Here is a 16,242-nt window from a genome sequence, read left to right on the forward strand (position 1 = left end):
ACTCAGAAAACTCCTCAATAAAAACAGAGCTTGGTTTGGGTGGTCTGTATACTGTGATGCAGAAAACCGGAGGGCTGTTAAAAACAAAGGCGTGATGTTCAAAGCTGGGGTACTCATCTAATGACATCTGCTTTACTGCAAAGGAGTTGGACTTTATAGATGCAGTACCCCCACCCTTTTTGCCCTCCCTGGTTGAAAAAACAAAGCTAAAATTGGGTGGAGAAGCCTCTGTGAGAACAGTAGATGCATCCGTGCTCAGCCATGTTTCAGTTAAAAAGAGTCCATCAATATTATAATCATGGATAAAATCATTTATGATAAATGTTTTGTTGGACAAAGATCTAACGTTAAAAAGTGCCATGTTAAAAGAGGGGGGTGGAGTGGTTGTGGAAGCTGCTTCCTCAGGTTTTGGTGCTTCCTTTAGTGGACGAAGCCACTTAATGTTTGCTTTTCTCCCAGCACTTCCCCACATGGAAGACCTGATTGTAATAATGGTCTTAATGGGATAGACTGGAGGGGGTGTAGGTGGTGGCAAGGAAGCACTGTCAATTGAAGCAGTTTTTTGGGGAATGTGGGGAGGTGATACCACATCCAGTCAGTCACTTCCACAGACCGATGTCTGCACGGATGAGGAGGAGGTCTGGACTGGTGGGGGCATGATGGGGGCCGGTGATGACTGGACAGAGTTTCTGATGTTTGCAGCTGAAACATTGCTGCCCAGTGGACTGAGGTGAATCCCATCAGTTTTATAAGATGATGTTCTGTTCCAGAAAAGATTAAAATTGTCAATAAAAACAAATCTAACAAAGACAAATAAAAACAAAGATGTGAGAAACAGCAAACAGAAACAATAGGGAATTGGAATGGACGGTATGTAATGTATGTTCTCATATAAAAAGAATTAAAACATGATCTTGAGTTCTATTTTCAGTTTTAACAGGCAGATTTCTAAAAAAGGAAAAAACATTTCAGCTGAAAATTACCACCATATCCAGAGTTATTCAGCTAAAAACGGTTTATTTTCTGAGCTCGGCTGACGACACAACAGTGAGACAGGGACAGGAAGTGGGGGGTAATCTGGCAGGAAAGACAGAAAGCCTCTTCATGGGTGGCAAAGATTTCTGCTGCCAAAGCACTCTTTAAAGCACTTTACATATCATTATGTGAGCCTTATCATGCTCTGAAGATGAGTTGAAGTGCTCTGTGAGAATGCTGTGCGCTGTGTATATGTTCTACTGCTCCCTGATCAAAGAGAAACTCTCAGTTCCCACCAACAAAACCTCTTTCCTTTCCCGTCTGGTCTAACAGACATTTCATACAACCTCAAGCACAACATCTTAACTGGAAACAAGTGGTTTCCTTGATACACAGGCATCCACAGCATTAAACACCAAATGTGTCACACAGCTTACTCATGCTTTTTCCAGTGCAGGGGCCACACCAAACTTTTTCCTTTTTTCAAGAAATCTTCTAGCCAAGCCACATTTGACCAACTAATGGAATAAAGACCGCAAAGGCAACTGAGGAATACATTTATATGGATGACACATACCTGGAATTATAGTGTTTTAAAACCGGACATATTCCATTTCACTGGAAAGCCCACAAATCCCTACAGATTCCATCAGAAGTAAGAATCAACATCCATATGTTTTAAAATGAACTTAGACACATGTCTGCTTAGTGTTCAATTTTAAACCCCTGAAAACCCAAAGTGGTTTGACACATCCAGGTGGTTTGGCTTAGCAAACTCAAGATTATGCCACTGCATTATCAGAGTCCAGCTCTGATCAGCTTTTGATCTATTTTCAAAGTGTTACCAGTAATCTTTTAATGATGATGATTGATTGGTGCCCCTTTTGGATTTACATTACTTGAGACCTGAATGTAATGATTGTAAACATCCAGCAACTTGTTGCTTTGTGCTGCTTCACAGTTCTATACCCCCCCCCCCTTCTTCCCTTCTATCTGTAAAAGACTGTAACAGATATGAGTAAGATGAATGAAGTTTAGCCTAAATTACAAAAGGGGTTAATTCAAATATACAAATAGTGTGTCAAAAGATTCATAACCCCTATTGTAACAGTAAAATATGTCCAACCCAAGAGGCTTTCAGCTCTCATCTGTCTGGACAAGTTAAAAAAAATCTTTTAACTATGATTATACCATTTGTAGGCAAAATTTGAACAAACTCTGTAGTTTTCTAGGACATATTTTCTGCAGAGCTGCAGGAGTTCATTAACATTAGCGGTGCATCAAAAATGGTGAGCAACATCGGAGCCAACTAATCGTACAGTTATGATCCAGTTTCCAGTTCAGACGATGGATCATGGATCTATTTGTCTGCAGGTGGATGCATCAGAATGGAGCAGAGCAGGTAGCGTGTGACCCACCCAGCGTATTCTCTATCACAGCAAAATGAGCAATGTCAATTCAACTCTAAAAGAGTTGAATTCAACACTTAAGGTGTCTATATACATTCCCTCTAGATTAAGTTAAAACAACACTTTTGAAAGTATCAGATATGTTACACTAGGATGGAAGTGGAACAGCAGTCTTTTTTCAACCCTTCTAAGATCTTGGATTTTTATAACACTTGGGTTAAATGGCAAAAGTTATCACTGCCGGTTGTAGAGTAAATTTTCATAGAGCTGCTGTTTAAAAGCAGCAGAGCCCTGTTCCAGAAAGCAGGTTCAGTGAGTTACCTCGGTAAATTTGAGGATAAGGAAGCGGATAACCTCAGCTTTCAGTTCCAAAACAGGAGGTATGTTTCAGGGTATGTTAAATTGCCATAGCAAGTTGTGCTCTGAACATAACTTGGTCTGGAGCAGGTTAAGTTGAAGTTTAGTTGATTTCAGAGAGGTGAAGCAGCATGGCGTGTCCATTTGTAGATGATTTAGTGCAGGGGTGTCGAACTCGTTTTCACTGAGGGCCACATCAGCATAGTGGTTGTCCTCAAAGGCCCAAATGTAACTTATACATTTAACTGAATGTGATGAAAAATAACTACTCCTTAATGTTCTTTATTATATTTATATTTATTATAACTTTTTAAAGTGATAATTACAGTTGCATAGAAAACATATGTTTGCTTGTTACTTTATCATAAATCCTTTTAAATTTGATTCTGTCAGGTTAGGTTATGTGGACAGTGTTTGAGTCCTAATGTATAGTTGCCCAATACGATATTTCAAGTCCAATTCCACCTAGAGATGAATAAATACACACCAATTTTAATTTTTTAATTTTAAGAAATTAAAAACTTGTATGCTCTTGCGGGCCACATAAAATGAGTAAGCCCTGGCTGCAGCCTGCAGAATGGGTCAACATAGTGGAATGCTGGAACGCAGAGGAATGTGAACACGCTGTGGAATGTTAACCCCGCCCACATTGAGCCCGTCTGATGTGGAATGTTAACCCCGCCCACATTGAGCCCGTCTGATGTGGAATGTTAACCCCGCCCACGCTGACCCCGTGCATTTGATTCACCTTTGTCACAGCAGTTGTGATTGCAGGAAAGGGGAAGAATCAGTGGAGCACATTTTGTGTCATTGTGAATTGTATGAGGAAGAAAGAGAACAGAGGGGAGGAAAATTTGAATGGTCAAGTCCCTCTTTCATGTAACACAATAAAATTCTGTTTGTTTTATTTAAAAATATTTATTTTAAAAGATTGTATCTACATTTAATTGACCTAACACAAAATGTATTAATAGTTTCCCCTATAACTCCAGTAATCCAAAATAATTGAGTTCAAGTAAGGGACATGCTGTTGAATGCTGTTTTCCTGTTTGTCTTTATGCTTTTTGCCGTCTCACGGCTACAATTTTTCACCTATTTTAACCATTGAACTATTAAAATGTTCAACTCCTTCATCTAATGTAATGCCTGGTATGACTATTAGTCCTTCAAATCCTTCGACTTTTCAAAAGTGAAAACTTTAGTTCGTTTTTTCCACGTAAAAAACGAAACTGTGGCATGAAATCGTTTCGATTCGGCTTCTCCCAATAAGACGATACACGAAGAGCGTCAGTCATTTATTATTTATACCGGCGGCCTTATTTTGTCATTGGAGTGTTAGCTTGGTGACTTAGTTAGCGGGTTTATAATGCAGCAGTTCCGAGTTCGAATCTGGCTTTAGACTTCTGTTGCATGATTTTTTTTCCCTTTGCCTTTCTTGATAAAATTGAGTTCGACTAACTCGATTATATTTCGTTACATGGAAGAATTTTCTTTTGAGGTGGGGTTACTCATATTTATTGGATGGAAATCCTGCCCACAATTAAATTGAGTTCATCCAATGAGTTATTTTTTTGAGTCTGTGAGGCCAGACAGAATTTATTAACTCCCTAATACATGCACGTGGAAACTTGTAAAAGGCATAAGAAGACAGGAATCACTGTATAAATTCTTTAATTCAATTAAATATTTTTTTTTTATTTAGTGCAATGAAAAACAATAAAAAGGGGATCGTGAATACAAAGAATGCATTAGGAAAATACTAAACTTTAACAAAACAGACTAAACTAAACTGTTATTCCTGCCCTTAGACGACCCCCCCCTTCACGGTAAGGAAAAACTCCTTAAAAACCGGTAGGTGGCAATATTGCACATGGAAACTTGTAAAACCAATGAAGAAGACAGGCTCAATGTGGGTGGGGTTAACATTCCACAGCGTGTACACATTCCTCAGCGTTCCAGCATTCCACTATGTTGTGCAGTTCTGCAGGCTGCAGCCAGGGGTAGTTGCATAAAATGACATGGCAGGGTTCGATTCCCAGGCAAGCAATGGTAATGGGGCAATTACAACAACAATGCAGTGCAATTAACAGAACCCAGTGAGTGCCCTTGGGCAGGTCCCTTAATGCTACTGCCTACCTCATAACCCATGAGAGATAATGAACCACAAGTCATGCCGGCTTAGACGTCGCCCCGCCAAACAAGGTCTGCGTCAGGTGCTAGGGGACCAGAGCACCATGGAAAGTAGGCTGCTGGAACAAGACGGAAATGGACTGAAGGCCTGCGCGCGATATTCGCCGACGTTTAACGCCTCGTGACCAGAGGTGTAAAAAGTACTCAAAAATTTTACTCAAGTGAAAGTACAAGTACTTAGGGAAAATTTTACTCAATTAAAAGTAAAAGTATCTGGCTAGAATCTTACTTGAGTAAAAGTAAAAAAGTACTCCATTAAAATTGTACTTGAGTATTAAGGAAGTAAAAGTAAAAGCAAGAAAGAAAACTAGAGATTCTTGTTTAAGCTTTTAATCTCAAAAAACATTAAATGAAATGCATACAAGGTTTTATCCTGCTTTAGAACTGTTTGTATTTAATTATCAAACTATAAGACAGACAATCTAATGCCAGTACACGCTACTCAAAGTTGTAAAACCTCAGATTTAACTTCAGTAGAAGCTGATTCTCAAAATTGTTAGTGTCAAGCCTAGCTCTTTTGGGGCTGAAAAGCAATCCTGCAGTGCTGAAAAGCCTCTCACAGGCAGCCGATGCGGGAAGAGGTGTATTAGTCTTGATAGAGAGGCTGCAAATAGCAGGAAACGTGAGCAGAGACTCCCTGGTGTCTGAAACACAGGCCAGATATCCATCCAACTCTTTGCTGGCTTCATGTGTTGTCGGTTTCAAAGAAGCGAAAAAATCTTCATCATCAGATGAACTGTTGGCCAATTCCTTCTTGTGGTCCAAAGGCTCCAGATGCACTCTGATGTAGTCCATGCCTACAAGCACAGTGAGCAGACACAAAGAAAAGTTTGGTTGAGGGGCTTCTGACTGGGAACAAATTTTATGGATTTTGTCATTAACTACATTTACGTGCAGTCATCTACATCTAAAATCATGCAAATCCCTTATTTTAGCATAAAATCTAACTGCATTTCCAAACCACATATGATACATATGAGTTTGGTTTCAAGAAACACTGAGGGATAACTACAACCTGCTGCAAGAATACTTTACATCAATATTCATATTGAGATCACAGCCAAAGATGGGATATAACATTCCTAAAAAGTGCAAAAATAAATAAATAAAAGAATAATTTTGGTATGGCTCAAAGGTTGCCCAGATTAGAATTCGTCAAGTGTATGTTGCTTGCATTCATTTACCTCGTTTTATGATGGTTTCATCATTTGTCCAAGAGGTCCGAAATTTAGGGAGAAGGATGGCAGCTGCTATGATCTCAGGATCTTCAAACATATGCTTGAATCGTGTTTGGATTCCTTGTTGTAGGGCATCCACAAGTGGGTCACAGTACCTGAGAGAATGGTGGAGTCGCTGAAGTTTCAAGCTTAACTGATGGACACTAGGCAGCAGCCACCCCAGCTGTGTATTCGTTTCCGCTTGCAAGATGTCGAGTACTTTTGCAACTGGACGCATTGTGTTGGCCCACTCTGTCAAGAACAGCATTTCTGCTGGATTAAACCTACAGGAGAAATCAGCATAATCAAAGAGTATTAAACAAAAACAACCCACATTTGTTTACATCGATAGAGGGGAAAAACACTTACATTGGAACCTCAAGAGAGGTTCATATATTCCGAAGTGCGCCTTCTCCTGCTTCTTTGCAAATTTGAAGAATTCTGTCAACAGCCATAAAAGTTGAATTCCACCGCGTTTGGTTTGGCCTTAAAAGCTGAAGCCGGCTTTCTGATTCAACAGCTTCAGCTGCTAGAGCCGATCGGCTGCTTTTATTCCATAAAGCTTGGCATTTGCCAAAGACAGATCTGTAGAGTTTCTTGTAGTGTTCATTTGAGAGAGCTTTTTGGGCATCAACGCTTGAGACTAGGTTAAGTAAGTGACAGGCACACTTTTGATGTTTTGGTAGCTGGAATTCGAAGCCATAGTCTTGGTCCAGGACTCGTGAGGCATCTTGGAATTCCACACCATCACTTCCCTCACCACAGCCTTCAGAATCAGTGTCATCACTTTCACACCTTCTTGCCTCAGTCTCGATATCATTGTTTTCCACACCAAAAACTCTGAAAGCCTTCATAAAGTTGGAACCACTGTCTGTGGTTGTGCAAACAACCTTGTCACGTATTTCATACTCTGAGTGGATATCATTCATGGCACTGGCCAGTACCTCAAAAGTATGAGAGCCCATTAATCTTTTGCAGGCAAGTGCAGCGGAATGTCTTTCAAGACTTCCAGGGTTGATCCAGTGAGCAGTTACACCAATGAATGACTTTCTACGTGCAGTCCAACAATCCGTTGTGGTTGCAATCCATTCAACTTCACTCATGGCAGCAGTCACTTTCTGTTTCATGATCAGAGCAGCTTCAGCTATCTTGGAGCGTAAAGTAGGCCTTGTAATGACAGAAATGCCAGGCTGCAGTGTACTAATCAGCTCTTTAAATGATGGCAGATCAACAGTGCTGAAAGGATGAAGTCCTTGAATGATGTACCTTAATATAGCTTTGTTCACATGTTTGACTGGGAAAACTGAGTCAACTTTCAGTTGCTTACTGCTGGAAGCATGGGTGGAGGTCCCGATCTTTCTCTTCTGTGCTGTCAATTTAGAGTAGTTTTTGAGGTAATTTGGGTGCATTCTCTGTAAAAACAACAAATAAATATTTATATTGTATGCAATAAATGTAACAATTACACATACACTCTCTGATTACAGCATTAAAGGGTTAGTTCACCCAAAAATGAAAAGATGTCATTAATGACTCACCCTCATGTCGTTCCAAGCCTGTAACACCTCCATTCATCTTCGGAACACAGTTTAAGATATTTTAGATTTAGTCCGAGAGCTTTCTGTCCCTCCACTGAAAATGTATGTACGGTATACTGTCCATGTCCAGAAAGGTAATAAAAACATCAAAGTAGTCCATGTGACATCAGTGGGTTAGGTAGAATTATTTGAAGCATCGAAAATACATTTTGGTCCAAAAATAACAAAACCTACGACTTTATTCAGCATTGTAGCGTCACTGCGAAGTCGTGAACGCGGATTGACAACAGACCCGGAAGAGAATACAATGCCGAATAAAGTCGTAGGTTTTGTTATTTTTGGACCAAAATGTATTCGATGCTTCAAAAAATTCTAACTAACCCACTGATGTCACATGGACTACTTTGATGTTTTTATTACCTTTCTGGACATGGACAGTATACCGTACATACATTCTCAATGGAGGCACAGAAAGCTCTCGGACTAAATCTAAAATATCTTAAACTGTGTTCTGAAGATGAACGGAGGTCTTACGGGCTTGGAACGACATGAGGGCGAGTCATTAATGACATTATTTTCATTTTTGGGTGAACTAACCCTTTAATAAAACTGACATTTGCAGCCAATTGCACACTTTATAATGTTAAATACTTGTTGATTTTAGAAATACAGTAGCATTTAGTGACAATCAAACATTAATTTTATTTCTGATTATATTGACAAAAACACAGGACTGTAAGGCTGACATGACAGGGTGAATTGATTTCATTACATTAGTTTTGATGGTAACACTTTTACAATAAGGTTCGTTAGTTAACTACATTAGTTAACATGAACTAATAATGAACTGCACGTATACATGTTAATTTCAACATTTACTAATACTTTATATCTTGTTAACATTAGTTAATGCACTGTGAACTAACATGAACAAACAATGAACATCTGTATTTCTATTAACTAACGTTAACAAAGATTAACAGATACAGTAACAAATGTATTGCTCATGGTTATTTAATGTTAGTTAATACATGAACTAATCAACCTCATTGTAAAGTGTTACCGTTTTGACAATACATGTTTGGAAAAAAATTTCTCGCTTGGTTTTCTTGTGTTTTGCATGAATTCAAACACAATGAGAGCACGGAATGATAATGATTATTCAAAGCTGCAATAGGCGCCAAATTTCCCGTGGACCTAACGTTACCAATTACAAATGCATTTTAGCATTTTATTACGTGAGCCTTATATTGTCAATCGCATGCATTAGTGAAAATAGGCCTACTACACATATAAAAGGCGCGCCATCAACGTCAAAACATGCACACCCAAAAAAAAAAAAAAAAAAAAAAAAAAAAAAAAAAACTATCAGTAAAACAAAATACTTAATGTACTTACCTCAATATGCTTCCTTAGGTTTGATGGCGAACTTTTGAAGGCCGATATTTCTTTATTAAGCGGGAGACAGAGGACACATTTCATCTTGAATGAATCTTTATTTACACCACTTAAAGAAAAGAATTCGCGAAGATACGGCCACGGGTGCTCTTGATCCTGTGGCTGATTTTGGACTGTGCTGCTCGCAGCTGCTGATGAATCACATACTTCCTCCATTTTCTTCCACTGATTGACTGTTATAATTTCCCTAATTTCCAGGTCAAGGTGCTGTGCATTGTGGTAATAGATGTGACATGACGTCACTTCCAAAGGACCAATGAACATGTCTGACCAATTTCATATAATGTGAAAACGATTTTCATAGGCAGAATAAATAACATTTAAATTAAACTGGGCATCAGCGCAATTCAATTGGTTTGGTAATAGCAAGGGAAAATAGAATGAAGTGATCTCCAAAAAATAAGTACTTTTTGACTGTAAATAAAATTGTAAGGAGTAAAAAGTACTTTTTTTTCTAAAAAAATGTAATTAAGTAAAAGTAAAAGTATTGATTTTTAATTGTACTCAAGTAAAGTAAAAATCCCCAAAAATAATACTTAAGTACAGTAATCAAGTAAAATTACTCAAGTACTTTACACCTCTCCTCGTGACTAAACAAAGGGCACCAATGTGAGCGTGCACACCGACGCGAAAAACGCCACGCGTAAAAGCGTCATTTTTTTTAAAACGCCTCGGGTTTGTTTTTTTGGTTTGACGCGCCGCGTCAAAAACTATACGACCAATGAGAACGGCGCTTTTGCACACGTGTCTGGAGCTTCTGAAGTTACAGTAAAACACAACTTGGGGGCGCTAAAACACAAAACTGTCTTGCTGAGCACACATACGTAACGGCGAAGAAGATATAGGCCAAGTAGCGTCTAGCATCTAGTAGCGTCTAGTAGCGTCATCATTCAACAGAACAATAATTTCTTCATCGCTGGAACTGGAGCTACTGGTGCTGGAAATATTCATATTTTTTTGTATGATTCTGACAAGTGCGTAAATACTTGCTCTCTTCTTCTGAGTGAAAAGCGACTTTAAGAAGCATAAAGTTGCGCAGCGCCACCTTGTGTACAGGAGTATTTCTGTTTTACATTAAGCGCCATCTAATGTCAGGGAATGAATTTGCATGTTCACTCGGCTCATCGTCAGCGAAAATCCCTTGGGTGTGTACACAAAAAACGTGTTGAAAAACACTGGCGAATAACGTGCGCTGTTATCCGCCCCGGTGTGTACGGGCCTTTAATGTGAGAAAAAGGTTCTGTTAGAATGCTACTACTCAAGCAATCCCACCCAGAGAGGTTACATGCAGAGAATGTGGAATGAATGGATGCTTCGTGTGAATGTGTGTGTGAATGTGTGTGTGACTGGGTGAATGGGTCTGTGACTGTAAAAGCACTTTGTCCTTGTAAGTAGAAAAACGCTATACAAGTATACGCCATTTACCATTTACTTCGAAACCCAAAATTAAGGCTAACTGCCAAACAACTGGTAGCCTAATGCTCGAACATCCACAAACGGCAACTCCTATCACAACTTGAGATTGAAGCGGTACATTGTGAGGTTGTGCGTTGAGGTTGAGCATTGTGAGGTTGTGTAAAGATACTCAGGAATACTTTCCCATGAAGGCATGTAAGGCGGGAATCAAATTTGCAATCTTCCATTCAGAGGTGGACTGCTCTACCTTTCCACCATTGCAGTTTGAACTGTTATCAAAACCAACACCACATAAAAAAACTGTTTGCTAAAAACTGAAACTGTGTTTACACATCATATTAGAAAATAGTTTGCCATACAGTTTGTAATAAAGGAACTCCCATAATAATAAAACAGAAAACCAAAGCAGTTGTTTTCTTTGATTTAGCATGTTTACATATGGGTATAAGATAAAGAAAATAAAAATGGAGCTAAAAATAAATAAATAATATGGCACTCTCAGCTTCATATTCTAAGCAGACCTTGGTATGTGTTTATTTCTGAAAAAAAGAATAAACCTCAACATCATTTAGCAAGGAGATAGCCAAACCCTTGATGCACCTTCAATGGCTAAGCTAAAAAAACGTTAAAATCTGTTGTTCTGTCTCCAGCATGTTATCCAAAATAGAACTAGGCAAACCGCATGTTTCTGCAGAATAAATGATGCTCTTGACTGCATATAAGGCATAAAAGCAAGCTTTAGCACCATGTGACATTAGTGAATTATAGTGTAGCACCTCAAATGCCGAGTTGGACCAGAATAGTTCTAGGTTAAGAGGAGCAGTTGAAAAGACTAAATTAAATAAATAACCACAGACCACAATTGTGATTTTTTTTTTTTACTTTTAACCATTTATAAATTGATAGGAATTAACAAAAACACTTTCAAATAGTTCCAGAACATGAACAATTAAACCTGATAACCCAATAAAATTTGTGTAGAAAGAAAATTGGTTAACCCCGGGGTTGGTCAAATTTTACCTTGCAAGGTTTTCAGAAAAATACTTTTTAGTTCAATTTTAAACCCAATATACCAGGTTGGTTCACAAAAAAATAATGCAATAAAAATATATAAAATTTTCTTAATCAAAACAATATCTAAAAAAAGAAATACAAGTCTGTTCCGTCCTTGGGCAGTTCTTTCCGATCCAGGTGATTGGGCACCTGTGGAATTAAGGTAGTCACTCTCCTACCACGATAGCCTACGTCAGGGGTGGCGAACAAGTTTGACACCAAGAGCCGAATTTTTTCACTGTGAGAGTCAAAGAGCCATACCACACACTGACCTGCCAAGACGCACGCGCACACACACACACACACACGCAATTAAAGCTGTATTATTGTCCATAACACACTCCTCTCCCTACAACAGAACAGCAGTATTGTAATTGTGATTATTTCAAGAAAAGTGTCCACCCTCAATACACACATCAATGCAGCTTAGCCAGAGTTAACACAGAGTCTACCCTAGAGGTCAGATACCCCCTCCACACACACAGGCACCTCTCTCTCATTTCATACACACACACTCTCTCTCTCTTCATCTCACTCTTTTCTCTGCCTCTCTCTGACACACAACTACTCAGTGACGGGTAGTAAGGTTGATGCTGGTGAGAATGTGACTCCTCTGAAGTCAGATTTATGATGATAAAACTGAATATTTCATCGTTTATCCAACAGCATTTAACTGGTAATTCTTTGTGTCTCAACATTGCTCTTTCAATGATACTTACACCAACAAATACTCAAACATCTGGACAGAGCATCCTTCGGGGTCCTGTTTCAGAAAGGAGGTTCAACCAACTCTGAGGTTGAACTTGAACTCTGAGTTGGTCAATCGGGAGATTAACAACTCTGAGTTTTCTGTTTCAGAGAAGTTGATCGGAGTTAGGTCAATCAACTCTGAGTGGACTGATTCGGAGTTTAGCGTGCGCACCGCGACTATAAGAAGCCATTATCAATGGAGCGCAGATATCACGAGTCACCATGGCAACCGTGAAAAAAAGAGGTCTGCGTATTTTTTGCCAGCTGAACTTGACGTGCTGCTGCAGAGTTACAGTGAATATGAGCAGATATTCCAGAAGAAAAGCAACACCGCTGCATCTGCAAAACAGAGACAGTTAGCGTGGAAAAACATAGCTGCTCAAGTTAATGCCTAAGTTTGCATTTAAATCATTGTTATAAAATATTGGCTGTAATAAGGTGTGAAATAAAAAATGGCGATATTTAGGTGTACTTTTGAAGTGTTATTCCTGGTGTAAATGCATGAAATGCTGCATAGTGTACAGAACCAATCTGGGGGAAAATGCATTTGACGTCGGTAATGTTTAGAGGACTTTTTGTTAACCTTCCCCTCTTGCAAACGTTGGTCAGTTTAATATTAATACATGCAATGTCTACTGTCTACTGGTGAACCTTTCGCTGCGAGAAGACTTCTCCTTTCTTTTCTCTCGTCTTTCCGACCGACCGTGGTCAGAAGCGCAGCGGAGATTTCCTTCAGGGCCGAAGGGAATTCTCCTTCGGGGTTCACTTCCCGTTGGAAACCCTCAACCTCCAGAGCGGATTAAGAATGACTCCAAAACAGTTATTCTGGGAATGACACCTTCTCTTTATTAAACTAAGTGCTCCGTCCTCTGAACACACAATATATACCACGCACACACCTCCGCTCCGTACTCCCCCCCCCCCCCCCCCCCCCATCTGCACCTGCACTCGCCCCTCCCCTTGTCTCTCTTGGCTCTCACCCCGCTCAGCACACACACGCTGCAACACTACCATTGTATTGATCAAGTGGTATAAGTTTATATGGGATTAAGAAAGTAAGCAGTACTAGCAAATTGTGTTTCCAAAAAGTAATTGTTACATTAATCTAATCAAATGTCCCTGATTTCATTTTCATGTAGATGCAATTAAAAGAACATGGCAGCAGCTAAAAATGAAGTATAAAAACATAATTCAATCAGGTCAAATTTGAGCATGTCATGGATGTAGGCTTTGTTGACAATATTTGACATATGAAACATCTACATAGCGATATCTAATGTTGTTTTCATTTTGTATATGTAATTGACTGCAACGAAAAACGGTAACGCTCAAACAAAAACGTATGGAGCGAGGACAAAATATTGAGTCTTCTCAAAATCCTCGTACGAGGTAAATATAATTCTCTACGAATTAATGCAGCCTCCTCGTCTATTGTGTGCTCCAAAAAAGAACAAGCCATTCTTGTCACTTAGACCGTCTCTGTCTGTGTGACGGAAATTTGGACAATGAAGGTTAAAGCGACAAATACCGCTTCGTCTTTAAAAAGGGGAGGGGACCGGCAGAAACCTTGAGTTTAGGGAATAAAACCTGCTCCCGACCAGGTTAGGTTCACAGCATAAGTAACCATGGACACTGACTCGGAGTATAAGTTACCTCTCTTTCAGAAACGGGTTTGACTTACTCTGCTTTCTCTGGTTTAACAAACCTCCCATTCCCAAGTTTGTGAGGGTTTCCCTGATTTCAGGGTTAACGCACTCAGAGTTTATACTTAACCTCCTTTCTGAAACAGGCCCCTGGTGTCTGAGTCATTCATATTCACAATAAACACATTAAATACATTACATTTCAGTTGTGTGCAACTTAAATTAATTTAGACCTTCATTAGAATATCTTGCTTTTATATGTTTTTTTTATTCAAAATTATATGACTTAAATTTGCATCAAAAGCAAATAATTTCTTAAATATTAATAAATTGCAATGAATCAGTTTATTCTAAGTCAGTTATAATCTAACTGACTGTGTCATTCACGTCCTCTCTTTCCTGCTCACATTAGTACGGTGGAACCCGGTAACTTCGATACACACTCATTCAGCCAAAACGGCATGGAACTCAATTCTGCTAACAGCTACCTGGCTCATGGTTTTACACTGAAAATGCCCCCCTTCCCATGAGTCTTAGGGGCAGAAGGCGGGGCTAAGCCCCGGGCCAGTTGTAGCCTCTCTGATCAGCTCCTTTAGGTGGGTGTCGGTCAGAACGGACCGATGTCTGTTCTCCAAATTATAACAGGGCCTTCTTTCAAAGAGATTTCTGCTCATTTATCTCCGGTTCTCTCGCTGCCTCATCAGTGACCAGCAGGGATCTCAGGGAGTCAGTCTCTGCATTAAAGGATCCATGAGAAAAGGGATCTGCGGTCGTTTCAGTCCAGTTGCGCAAGCAGCGTCACGTTCTGCGCTTCATTCATTCTGATTGCAGCTTCCTGCTGTTTGAGCTCCGCAAAGAAGGAAAGTGGGATGATTGCCATTTTGAATGTGCACTTTGAAAAGCTTCAACTTGTTAATAAAGGAGACAATTTGTGTCAGATCAGGAAGTTTTTCATTTTCTCCGGGATACGTTTTGTTCTTTTCTGCCATGACCAATGTTACTGCTTCCAAAAGCTCATAATAATAAACATCGTGACTTGCCATTCTGTTCAGTAAAAAGTAAGAATCTTCCCGTTCTTCCAGAAACATCCTGTGTTTATCTGTATACTCTGAATTTCACCATTTTGACCATGAGGGTAACGGTCTGCACGCACATAAATCTTTATCTATGTGTTCCGGCAGTGGGCGTAACCCGCGCAAATGATTGGCGGTCACGTATGTGTCGGGAGCAGAATCAAACACACACACGCTGCCAGATTACTTTTATTATTAATTATTTATTTTAATACCCTCTGATGGTTTGAGTGTGGTTTAAGAGGGAAAAAATTATGAAATGAGGCACAGGATATGGAAAATATGACGAGACGCAAAGAGCCGCACGCTCATTGTCCAAGAGCCGGTTTGTAATGTTGACTTCTTCCCTCCTTATTGTGTTTTTAGACAATAATACACCCATATAGTTCACTTCATGAACAACCCTAATGGCTTCAATAGCTTGGTGCTGACATGAGTGAATGGGGAGAATTTCACATTTGGGAATATTTAACTTCAATCCTGATGCTTTGGAAAATAACTGAAGCCTACTTAGAGCTTTAACAACCTCTGCAACGTTTTTTAGAAGTAAAGCAGTATCGTCTGCAAACTGACTAATTTTGTATTGCTTATCAAAAATAGAAATACCTTGAATATCATGACTGTGTTTTATGAGAATGGTTAATAACTGAGTAGCTAATATAAACAGTTTGGGTGAGATGGGGCAACCTTGTCGGATACCCCTTTTAATTACAAATCGGGGAGTAATTCCTGGATTTAAGGAAACTGAACTATAAATATCATTATAAAACATTTTAATAATATTACAAAATTTATCACCAAATCCTAAAAATTTCAGGGCTTTAATTAAAAAGGAATGCTTCAATGTGTCAAATGCTTTATAAAAATCTAGAAATAATATCAAACTATCGGGGTCAACAAAGTCACAATAATCCAACAAATCTACTACCAACCTGATGTGATTATGAATATTTCTTCCTTTAATAAATGCTGACTGACACTCATCCACTACATCCTTCAGTCCTCTGTATAGACGCTCTGCAAAAACATGAGCTAAAATTTTATAGTCATTGCATAACAAAGTAATTGGTCTCCAATTATCCAAATATAAAGTGTTTATGTTAGGTTTGGGGATTAAAGTGATGAACCCCTGTCTCATTGTGTTAGAAAGGCTACCTGCTGAG

At 39.2% G+C, this 16,242-nt stretch overlaps 2 protein-coding genes across 3 annotated transcripts in view; both read right to left on the bottom strand.

Annotated features, from left to right (window-relative positions):
• The window catches only part of glrb (glycine receptor beta), a 64,548-nt gene that overhangs the window by 33,870 nt on the left and 14,436 nt on the right, over nucleotides 1-16,242 (bottom strand). The window lies entirely within an intron of this gene.
• On the bottom strand, nucleotides 5,246-7,429 carry LOC111948074. 2 transcript variants are annotated; one of them, XM_023959505.1, is made up of 3 exons: nucleotides 6,518-7,429; nucleotides 6,116-6,432; nucleotides 5,246-5,728 (listed from the first exon to the last, which is right to left on the bottom strand). In XM_023959505.1, coding segments are annotated over exons 1-3 (678 nt in total). In that variant the 5' UTR covers nucleotides 6,520-7,429; the 3' UTR covers nucleotides 5,246-5,369. The 2 variants fall into 2 exon arrangements, with proteins under 2 accessions (XP_023815273.1, XP_023815274.1); XM_023959506.1 differs by lacking the exon at nucleotides 6,518-7,429 and having other exon boundaries at nucleotides 6,116-6,511.

Source organism: Oryzias latipes, chromosome 10 (assembly GCF_002234675.1).
Source record: "Oryzias latipes chromosome 10, ASM223467v1".
In the NCBI taxonomy this organism is placed as follows: Eukaryota; Metazoa; Chordata; class Actinopteri; order Beloniformes; family Adrianichthyidae; genus Oryzias; species Oryzias latipes.